Source organism: Onychostoma macrolepis, chromosome 23, assembly GCF_012432095.1.
Source record: "Onychostoma macrolepis isolate SWU-2019 chromosome 23, ASM1243209v1, whole genome shotgun sequence".
Classification (NCBI taxonomy): domain Eukaryota; kingdom Metazoa; phylum Chordata; class Actinopteri; order Cypriniformes; family Cyprinidae; genus Onychostoma; species Onychostoma macrolepis.
The window spans coordinates 24893132-24905329 of record NC_081177.1 but is presented as its reverse complement, the minus strand read 5'-3'; the positions used below and the strand labels follow the sequence as shown (position 1 = coordinate 24905329).

At 37.3% G+C, this 12198-nt stretch overlaps 1 protein-coding gene across 2 annotated transcripts; it reads left to right on the top strand.

Moving 5' to 3' along the window:
• The first annotated feature begins 1310 nt into the window (after positions 1-1310).
• On the top strand, positions 1311-11703 carry kcna2b (potassium voltage-gated channel, shaker-related subfamily, member 2b). Of its 2 annotated transcripts, XM_058763197.1 has the most exons (3): positions 1311-1477; positions 2171-2572; positions 4062-11703. In XM_058763197.1, the coding sequence occupies exon 3, from the start codon at positions 4182-4184 to the stop codon at positions 5664-5666; it is 1485 nt and encodes a 494-aa protein (XP_058619180.1). In that variant the 5' UTR covers positions 1311-1477; positions 2171-2572; positions 4062-4181; the 3' UTR covers positions 5667-11703. The 2 variants fall into 2 exon arrangements, with proteins under 2 accessions (XP_058619180.1, XP_058619179.1); XM_058763196.1 differs by having other exon boundaries at positions 1311-2572.
• The last annotated feature ends 495 nt before the right edge of the window (positions 11704-12198 follow it).

Here is a 12198-nt window from a genome sequence, read left to right as displayed (position 1 = left end):
AAGGTTCAATGTTGCTTATATTTAAGAGGACTTTGGTCTGTGTGTGCTACAAAGGTGTGCTACTTACAATCACCAGTAATTAAATAATAATGTTCAGTAATTATTTATTACATATATGTCTAAAAATAGATTTTTACGGTTTCTAAAGAAAATGTGAGCGCTGTGTAAAAGTTGCTGTTTCAGTGCTAATGTGTGTGGTTGGTTGAAAGTGCATTGCTATATGATTTCTAAGTTGTTTTGATTTTATGCTCATATGCAGTTGCTAAGATGTTCAAGGTAGTACAGGTCCATTACAATTATCCAAATGTAGCTCAGGTCACTTCAAAATATTATTATATTTTAATAATAAATTATTTATTTAACATCTATATAACAATACAAAATGTTTACATAATATTGATCATAAACATATTTATTAAAATATAAAATAATTAATTATATTAAGTATTATGTAAATGTGTTTTAATTACATTGTTGAAAAAACTAAATATTAATTTCATTATTTATTTTTAAATACTTATATTCACATATTACATTCATTTATACTATTATATATATATATATATATATATATATATATATATATATATATATATATAAAATAGAGTAGTAAATAAAATAATAAAAGGTCAATTGGACTGGAGTACTATTTTGTATATGTTAATAATAATTCTATGTAATATTTATGTAATTAAATAATAATAATTATTATTATTATTGTTGTTGTTATTAAATTGGCTTGGAACATTGCATATATATTTTTAAATATATGTGAAAAATGTTTTATTCAATTTAAATTCATATTTTAATCAGAAATGTGATCTACTCTGATATTTAGCACAGAGGAGACATGCTATTAGGCTACATTTATTTATAGTATTTTATACTATATTTTTATACTATCTAAATACTATTTTTACATGCTAATAATAAATATATGTAACATTTATACATCTAAATAATTGTATGATATTTATTATTAACAATTACATTATGCATAAAGACGTGAAATGTGACAACTTTATATTTTTATTTCAGTTTTTATATAAAAAAAAATCTTCTTATTTGTTTGTTTTAAAATACTGCATATATAATATTTTAAATAAATAGATAGATATGTTAATACATTTCGATAAATAGATGGACATTTGTAATAAAATGTGACTGACTCTGATAACACAGCCTCTGGGCTCAGTATGAGCAGAGAGGCACCAGCAGCACCAGCAGCAGCAGCAGCTGTATTAGCGCAGAGGAGGCGCTTCCCCTTTAATTTGCCCACGCTGTACAGCGGTAAGGAGTGGTGGTGAGCAGCAGCACAGATCACTGTAGTCCCTTTGTATGCGCAGCAGTGCCCAACTGCAGTCTATACCGCTCGTTCTTACACAAGAATTATGAGTAAAAGACGAAAAGTTGGACTTTGACATGAAATGGCTCGCTCGCGCCGCGCCACTCCCTAAAATGAACGAGGAGAGCACAAGTAAGCGCACGAGGAATCCCTGTGCATAAGTCGATGGATATTTTGCATCTTGAAAACAACTCGGGAAGGTTGTTTTTTTTTTTTGTTTGTTTTTTAATGCATGCTTTGATGCATCAATGCCTTGAGTGAAACGAAATGCGTGAATGCCTTTAGCACAGTAATGCATGGGCATGCTTTGATCATCCACCTAGAGAGGAACCTATTGCTGAAGCATGTCACTGCAGACACCCCGCGCTTGCTTGAAGGGGTTAAAACACTGATCACAGCCGGTGTGATGTGTTTTTCATGGGTGCATGAGCTTGGAATCTGAATATGTGTCCTGTAGTAATACTAATAATAATAATAATACAAACAAACAAAAAAAACCTTGTTTTCGGGTAATTGGATAATACCTTAAAAACGGACGCTGTCTTTGCGCAACGGAAAAAACACAAAAACAAAACAAACAGCGAAATTATGACTGGGAACATCTGAAACGTGATGCTCTATGGATTTCTGCCCGTAAGATGAGCGCGTTTGCTCAACAACAAGATGTTGCCACTCCTCAGAGCATCATTTTGGCCAGCAAACTCGAGCGGCCACACGTATTCAGGCAATTCTCCTCAGTCTCTTGTGTTAAATGTTACTATCTTGTGTGATGTGAGCATGTTTGAGGCGACGCCCAACGCAAACAGCTCCCCTGTTTCTTTGCAGATCTCTGAATTGAGTCGAGACAACACTGTGAGGACACAGGGGGCGTCAGATTTTGCTGACCTTAGCATCTTTGGACCGTTTCAATGGGAAGCTCTTTGCAAATAACGCCTTAAGGGAGTCCCCTTCGCTTGGCCTCCGTTCATTTCTTTGAGACACGCTGCTGTATGTTTCCCGTTTGTCCTGAAGGCGCATACGGCCGGATATATTCGCGTCCGGCGCGGCAGATCTGGCGCAGCGGTTGGGAGGAAGACCGGGATCATTGCAGTACCTGTAATGAATGGCTGCTGAAAGACACCACTGACCCTGGCAACGAGACGAATTATTAGTCCTGCCGGTGTCATGTAAACATAATCATTTGGCAAATGATTTCTCTGGCGCTTTGGGGACTCTTGATGCTTGCAGGTAAGCTTGCGTAACCTCCTCTTTGCTTATTGCAGTTGCAGACTCCTGTCTGTGGATACTGTGATGACTGACTTCTTGGAAGCTTGAAGTTGTTTTTTAATTTTTATTTAAATAGCACACTGAATATGTTTAATTAGTCACACTGCAATGATTCATATGCTTGTCTGTGGTTTAGATTAACACCCCCAGCTAAAAAGAAATCCTAAACCAGCCTAAGCTGGTTTGCTGGTTTTAGCTGCTCTCTCAGCCTGTTGAATGGTTTTAGAGCACTTTTCAGCTGCTCAGACTGAGTAACCGGCTGGCCTGACGGCTCAACCATCTGAGCAACAGCTTAGGCAGGATGGGAGACCAGCTTGAGACCAGCCTAGCAAACTGTGTGAGGCTGGTTTAAGCAGTAGGGACACTGGCTGCTGATAAATGCACAAGAATATTCCAATATTGATCCGAATTTGGTTATATTCGTATGCACACATTAAACTGATATTAACCGATTTCTATAAATCTCAATAAAACATAGCATATGCCGAATTATCCAAATTACAATTTTGGATCATGTAAACATCACCTGACTCCAGATGTTGCACATTCTTATATATGCACATGTAATTCTACATGATACTAGATACACACATTTGTAAAAAGTCATGCTATTAAAGAAACACATTAATGCAGCAATGTGGTTATGTGATCTTCCTAATTCATTACATTTATAGTAAATTATTGTCTAAAATTATTGCAAGAGCTTCTGCAGTATTTCCAAAAAAGAAAAATACAGAAATACTGCAATTATTGTACAGCATGTAAACGTCTTTTTCCGACTACATCCCTAAATGCTATACAGACCTTAATTGGAAATTTATGTGGATGTAAACGTAGACATATATGTTTTTTTAGATATATTTGTCTTACCTACTGATGGGGAACTAAGGTAGACAGTGTTGCATTTCTTCAACTTTTCTATCTCAAGCAGTCTTGCTGTCTTGGAGAAATGCATTTGGGGAGGTTTTGGAATATCTAATTATGATTTAAGTGCACTCAGGCTGTTATTAGATTTACAGTGCATAATTGAATCCTAAGAGGAATGATACAGTCTTGCCATGGCAAGTATTGATCTACTTGGCAGATAAAAGCAACTACAATGTGTAAAGTGGTCATGCTGACTTCTCCATATGATTGATAGGTGTTTTTAGATGCCCTGGTTTTCTAGAGCCATACTTTATGTGTATTTCCTCAGCAGCAATGCTGTGGGTCCTTGTGCAGTGCTTTGAAGTCTCTTCACTTTCATTTCAGATTTGATGGTATTTGAATAACTTGCTATATTAGTTCAAAAACAAATTGAGTGCTTTAAGCATTGTGTTGAGGAATCCAAATAAACTCACAGTAGAGTAGAATTAATGCATATCTACTAAGCCCATTGCATTCTTGCAGTGAGCATGCTGAATGCATGTTGGCCTAAGTAATCTTTTCTTCTGCTTTATGTTTCTTTCAGTGTTTACAAGAGGGAGGTGTTAAGGAGTGAAAGGAAGCCCCCAAATTTCTTCCCCACAAACTTTTAGAGGCAACACCATTGCATCCTGACCCCAAACTGCAGGTTGCATTCGTTCACAGCATGACTGTTGCCACAGGCGACCCAGTTGATGAAGCCGCAGCTCTCCCGGGTCAGCCACAGGACACGTATGACCCGGAACCAGACCATGAGTGCTGCGAAAGGGTGGTCATTAACATCTCTGGCCTGCGCTTTGAGACGCAGCTCAAAACTCTGTCTCAGTTCCCCGAGACATTGCTCGGGGACCCCAAAAAGAGAATGCGCTACTTTGACCCTCTGAGGAACGAGTACTTTTTCGACAGGAACCGCCCAAGTTTTGACGCCATTCTCTATTACTACCAGTCAGGCGGCAGGCTGCGGAGGCCTGTTAATGTGACATTGGATATTTTTTCTGAGGAGATACGTTTTTATGAGCTCGGGGAAGAAGCCATCGAGATGTTCAGGGAGGATGAAGGATTTATTAAGGAAGAGGAGAAACTCCTGCCAGAAAATGAGTTTCAGAGGCAGGTGTGGCTGCTCTTTGAGTACCCTGAAAGTTCAGGGCCTGCCCGGATTATTGCCATCATTTCCGTCATGGTCATCCTCATATCTATAGTCAGTTTTTGCCTGGAGACACTTCCGGTTTTTCGCAGTGAGGACCTGGACCCTCACAAAATTTCCACGAGCTCCAACTCAACAAATAGCTACACCTCCACCTACTTTACTGACCCCTTCTTCATCCTGGAGACCCTTTGCATCATATGGTTCTCCTTCGAGTTCCTGGTGCGTTTCTTTGCGTGTCCCAGCAAAGCAGGCTTCTTTGTTAATATAATGAACATCATTGATATCGTGGCTATAATACCTTACTTTATCACCTTGGGCACAGAGCTAGCAGAGAAGCCAGAGGATGGTCAGCAAGGGCAGCAAGCTATGTCGCTTGCCATTTTGAGGGTCATCAGATTAGTACGAGTCTTCAGGATCTTCAAACTGTCCCGGCACTCGAAAGGGCTGCAAATTCTTGGGCAAACACTCAAGGCCAGCATGAGGGAGCTTGGGCTGCTTATCTTCTTTCTCTTCATCGGAGTCATCCTCTTTTCGAGTGCTGTCTACTTCGCCGAGGCGGACGAGGCTGACTCGCAGTTTGTTAGCATCCCCGATGCCTTCTGGTGGGCCGTGGTCACAATGACGACAGTAGGGTACGGTGACATGGTTCCAACGACCATCGGAGGCAAGATTGTGGGATCCCTGTGCGCTATCGCTGGTGTGCTGACCATTGCCTTGCCCGTGCCCGTCATAGTCTCCAACTTCAACTACTTCTACCATCGAGAGACGGAGGGTGAGGAACAGGCCCAGTACCTTAACGTGACCAGCGTCCCCAAGATAGACTCCTCGGAGGACCTCAAAAAGAGCCGCAGCGGGTCAACCATGAGCAAGTCTGACTACATGGAAATTCAAGAAGCTGTGAACAACAGCAACGAGGACTTCCGAGAGGAGAACATCAAGACCGGGAACTGCACCCTAACCAACACTAACTATGTTAACATCACCAAAATGCTTACAGATGTATAACCGCTTTGAACTGCCTTGACGTAGAAGGTGAGATAAAGTAGGGGAGTACAAACCCCCCGGTTTTAAAGGCTTCAGACGCCTCGTGCAAGAGTTTGAAGATGGGAGAACTGAAATGCGTCCATTTGAGCGAAGGATCAGTAAAGAAGACCTCTCCATCATTCCATCCCCATTCCCTGTCGCAAGTTCTGGAAAACTTGATCGGTGGGGGACGTTGTTTTGCATCCTCGTGTTCAGTGTCTGCATGGAGTTTGTCTTTTCTGTGTGACTGTTCTAGTAGTCGTTCTGCTTGCAACAGTAGCCAAATCGTAGCCTAACCAATAGATGCAAGCGTAGCATAGAGGGACCAATTCCTGACTCCCATTCGCCCATTCACTGCCAACCTGAGGACCCCTTGAGTGTATTTGTACCTGGGAAGAACAGCAATTTTGTCACTCCAAATTGATTAGTGGCTTTAAAACATGGAGGAGTTAATGTATATTCGTGAAGAATCACCATGGAGGATGTGTTTCTCTTTCTCTGTGAATGCACAAACGCTGCCTGTCCTGCCAGCCGCAACAGCGTACCACGTGCGGTACCTAAACATGTTACATTCCATCTTGTGACGGAGAAATACATGCATGACCAATCTCGGGGGCCTTGAAAGCCGGTTAAACCTGCCCCTTTTCTCTATCTCTATGACCATTTTTCCCTCTTTTGCTGCCTAGGATCTCAGTGTGTCCCATGTTAGAGTAATCAGACCTGAAAGTGGAGCGGAGATTGTTTTGCTCATTTTTCCATCGTCGTCATTCCACTATACTGCATGAGCAGCTGCCCTCCATTGCATCGTTTCCTCATGTCACTTACTATTCCCAGCATTGTAAACTTCCAAGCATTCCATGTGTATGAGAAATGTCTTTTGTAACAACGATCTACCCCTACAAGCGCCTGATGGGGGGCTGCAGGAGTGTAGATATTTTACTGTGACATTGCAGCCAACAACAGCAAAACTCACTCAAGTCAGGTCACCAAAGATGAAGTTCACTGCCGTTATTTATTGCATTTTTATGTTCTTTTTACATTTTAGTGCCATTTCATGGTGCATCCTGCTCATAATATGATGCTGGATAATTTGGATAAAACTTGTATGAAAATTATGCTTCCTTGAATAGCTTTTGTAAGAGATAGGAAATATTCTACTACTTTTGTGGTGCATGTCTGGTACACATTCCTTGTAGCATGCATGTAGTAAGAATGATGCTTACAAAACTAGAAATAAGTATTCATATCTTTATCAATATAAATATTTTCTCTGTGAGACTAACGGTATGTGCAATATTATAAATGCTTGTTTTTGTTTTAAGGCTGCAAGATTTTGCAAATAGTTTTCTATGTTAGTAGGCTAATACATTAGATATAGTGTAATAGCCCACTTTCAGGGTCGAATACATCAAGATTGTTCATTTCTTAGTTTGGAGGGAGAGTGAGATGCACCAATTAAAACAAGCATTTCAAAGCCCACATTTGGATATGGGGGAGATCTAAGTCTGCAAAATCTCAATTCCTGATTTAATAACAAGGGATTCTCATGATTTTGTGGTACATTTGACACGTCTACTCTGTAGCTTATCCTCATAACTAAAGATGGTTTCTCTAGCATTGTCTGTTGCATTGATGTTAAAGACCTCATGAAATCAAAATGGACTTTTGTCGCTTTTAATCCAGTTCGTTTTGAGGCCATTGAAATGCTAGCGTTCTTTATTTTTTAAAGTATATTAAGAAATAAGTATAATTAAAATTTTCAGCCTTTCTGAGAAAATGAAGGGAAATACTTATTATATCATCTATTTAGGGGCATTTATTTATTTATTTAAATTTGGCTTATTCAGTGCTCCCAAGAATGAGAAAGTCTCCTTTCTCTAGTGCCAACTAGTTTTGGCTGGTTAGTCCCCAGTTAGCCCCTGCTGGTAGATAATGTAACTACACCAGTATGCTCATGCAAAGGTATATACAGTATCTCTTTTAAAATGTAGCCATGTGTACTTATGAAATCATATTTTTTTTAAGCAACAAACATTTTATTGTTTTTTACACTTGCAACTGATTTTATTTATTTATTTATTTATTTAATATGTATTTATTTTTGAGAGCTCTCCAATCTTTAGTCATGGCATTGTTTTTTGTAAAAACCATTTCATGGGGTCTTTAAAGTGGGAAGTAATAGCAGAAAACCTTTTGTTTTGAAATCCAAGTGGTTCAGGACCTATGCAATTTATAGTTAAGATGTAAAAAAAGCTCTGGTAACTAAACATTACATAATACCCAATCACCCCAGTTTAAACACGCTGAACTGCCCAAGGTTTTTCTCAGAATTAGATTCACTCCACTACCAAAATACTTGGCAGATCTCCCTGCCGCTATGTTTGCTGTTATGCTGGCCGAATGAGATGTAGGCCTCCAGCCTCGGAGGCTACGCAAATTCTCTCCGTAAACTTTGAAAGCCTCTCAGTGAGGCAGTACTGCCATATCCAGGAGCGTGGTGCGCCATTCACTCCACCCTTTCCAAATGCAAGACTTCCTAACCTAATAACACTTTTACTTCCCCTGCCCAGAGCTTCAATGAGTGAGGGTTGGGGTTTGAACCTATGCTAAGCCATGCTACCTGCTTTCACCAGTTTTAAGGACATGTTTCTAGAAAGCAGAGGTTGCTTAAGAAGGGTCTCAGAGACTTGGAAAAGTGAGGGACATATTGCAGCCATTACTTTTATGTTTAGCCTTAATGGACAGGACACTGAAAAGACAAGAACTTGTGTCAAGAATGTGATAAGCCAAACTGTTCACAACCTATTTTACTTGTATAATGTGACATATTTCTCAGCAAAATACGATATTTGATGGGAAAAAATGTTTGGAGTTGAATTGATTAGAGTATGAAAAGGACACAAGTAAGGGATTTGTGAGGTAAAAACAAATTGTGTTGACTTATTTGTCGTAGTTTAAGGCATTTATTCATACATCAAATTATTTTGCATCCATTCCCTCATCGTTTTCTCAAAGAAAAGCATAGTTTAGAACCACAGTGGATTTTTTCTTCCTCCTCTCATATTTACCGATTCCATCGCATCCTGTTTTAATGACTGTATATCCTACATAAACATTCGCCCCTCTGAGGATGCTTGTCAATCGCCTCAGGAAAACAGACTGTCTCTATGTTTTTTCTTTTTCGCGTGCGTTGTCGAATGCATGCAGAAGCCCTTTTATATTGGATGTCCATGCAAAGGATGGTATGCAGTAATTGGACAAGCCCTTTTACACTGCCAGGGCTACAAATCGCCTTCGAGATGAAGGAATTCTTAATAAGATGTCGTAAGCGTTTAATAGCGAAATACGCCGAACTGATGCTCTCAAAGTATCGTATTTAATAGCGTCTCCATAGCTGCCTCGTTCTGTCTGAAATTGTCGATATATTGTTTTGAAATATATTCACTACGACAGTCAGTCTGTACATTTGTAATACTCTAGAGATTTTGAATACTTTTAACGCCTATGTACGAACACAGCTTTGTGACGATACTTTCGAAGAATCCGCTGCTTTCATTGTTGTCTTAACACAAAAGCTATAGCTTTATAAAACACCTCCGCCATGTAACGCAGTTTCTTAATAGTCGACAAATTCACAGCTGCAATTATATCCTTTAAACCTTATCCAAATCTAGATGTATTGTAGTATTAGTATACTTCATATACGTTAAGCACAAACACTGAGAAAAAAAGAATCTGTAATTATCATAGAAGCTTTGCCTATTGATTATTGCGGTATATAAATGTGTCAGCAATCAAACCACGCCTTTATATCTAATCAATATTCGACTGAATGTCATCACAGGCTTTACTGTTCACACTCAGGCATGATTTATGGATTAAAAAAGCCCTCATTTGCTATAAACATGTACATGCAATATGGAAATGCAGTGTATATATACAGATAAGGATGGGTCGACGAATGAACAAACAGATAGATGAACAGACCAAGATTGAGAGGAAAGATGAGCAGATGTGATTCAGAAACAGATCATAACAGAGGTGTTTTGGGATTGATGGAGGTGGGAGCTCTGAGCTCGCGTCTCATCTTGTTTTGAAGTGAAAGGCCTTGTTCACACTGCACATTAATCTGGTTTGTTTTCCAAATCCAGTTGTTTTGGACTGACTGTCTGCGCTGCAGTGTTTAAAGTGACTGGATCTGTTTGTTAAGGCACTGTAGCCAGTATCTTGTAAAGTGTATCTATATTGCTCTCTATGGTAATGACTTTAGCATTGACATGATGCTAAGCTGCTTTCTTTTATAATGGTGTATTTTATTCATCCAATGCATTCATTTACTATGTAATAACATAGTTAACTACATGGAGAAAAAAAAAAAAATGGGTGAATGTTGTCTGTGACATTATACACACGATGCACCCTGAATTATGAAAAAACGTTGAAATCCAATCTGACTGTTCATAGCCTTGTGAAAAAGAAGTGTGCTTAATTGTATTAAATGTGTACTTCAAAACTAAAAAGTATATTTTTACACATCTACACTTGCAGAAATGATATCTGCGCTTATGTTAATATCTGATCCGCAGAAGAGATTAATATTATTAATGTCTGCAAACAAGATAAATGAAATAAAAGACCACTTAAGTGTACTTAAAGAAAGTATACTATCATTACTGTGTTCCTTAACACACTTAAATAGTTTTAAGAAGTGCACTTTGTAATAATGTCAAATGAAAATGTTACAGTTGTTTAAATACTTGTTTTTAATACTCATTTGTCATGCTTTAAAGTGCAATGTGTTGTCTAACATACACATGTAAAGTATGTGATTATAATTTGAACTGTAGTATGTTATTTAATATTTATTTAAAATGAATATATGTTAAATGTAATCAATTGCAACTTTATCATTAGAAATGTGTTAATACAAATCTATTTAAAAGTTTTAGTGGAAATGACTTTACAGTATATGTATATATATATATATATATATATATATATATATATGTATATTAGTTTACCGTGAATGTGTGCCAGTATATTCAGCAGTACGCTTTAACCATACTTTAAAGACAACAGATTTGGTGAAAAGAAAAAAAAGTTACAGTTCAATTAATTGCATTTAATAATACTTTAAACTATAAAGCATTTTCATTTAATTGAAAATAACAAGCAATTAAGTGTCTGAAAAACATTCAGTTTGCACAGTAGGACTTATGGAAATAATACATATTTCCAGTAATACATATATATATATATATATATATATATACTCAAGTATGTATTACTGGAATTATTTTTCTTATTTCCATAAGTCCTACTCTCTTAAAAAATTATGCTAAAGTGTACTTATATTTATTGAGACATGGTTATCGAAACATGTTTCCAAAAATCAGATTTTAATCAACCAACTTATATTTCAGACGACCTTTGAATGTGTTTTGGATCTATTTTGATCTATTACATGCTGAAAATTTGAATTTTTGCTGCCTGTGTGAACAAGGCCTTATGAAACTACGAATGGCAAACCTTTGACTGCTTGGAAAAGCACGTGATGTTTCTGTGTAGCAGCACACCTCTCTCCACCGTCTGTGGAGATACTCTTGATGTCAACGGGTTGACGGAGAATGGACTGCGCACATCAGCGGATGAGCTGAGATATTAGGTGTTGGTCTGCATGTGTCTATGTGTATATGTGACATTGTCCCCACATTATCATCCAGGAGGCCTGCTCTTTCATTTCTTGTACAGACCTTTTGTTTTCTAGGGTAAAGACAAAACAACTTTAAAAACTGAGCACAATAATATAACAAAGAGAAGAACCAAGAGATGGAGGACTCAATACATTCTCTGGATGTGATAAATGTCATGCACTTTACAAGGACCACTGGACGCTAACGCTAAACCTAAAAGACAATCTTGGAAAGAGAACAAGAGATGCATCTTTTCCTTCCAAAAGATTATAACTGTAAAGAGATCTATCATTAATGATTATGAGGATGAGTATATTATAAATCATAATAAGCTTACAATGACTCGTGATTATTTCTGTGTCTCTTTAATTTTGGGATGATGGTGATGTTGGTTGATTCATTCATCAAACTATTAGTGGTTACTGGCTGATTCATTGCTTTTAACATGTCTTTTATCTAATTGTATTTGATTTGATTTTATTGTTCACATGTTTAATGTCACATGACCTAAAAATAGTGAATCTAGACTTTTTTTTTTTTTTTTTTTAGATTTTTCTTTTAATTCAGTGTTAGTTTTATAACCTTCGCTTACCTAATTTTATTTTATTTTATTATGTTTCACATACTCATAAATTTGCCTTTTAAATAATGAACTAAAAATAGTGAATCTAGATTTACAATTATGAATCTAGATTCAGTATAGACTATTTTTATTTATTTATTTATTTTAAATCAATGTTGGTTTTAAACTTATTTTATTTTATTATTTATTTTTTTAAGTATTAACAGTCTTTTATCTCATTTTATTTTATTTTATTATT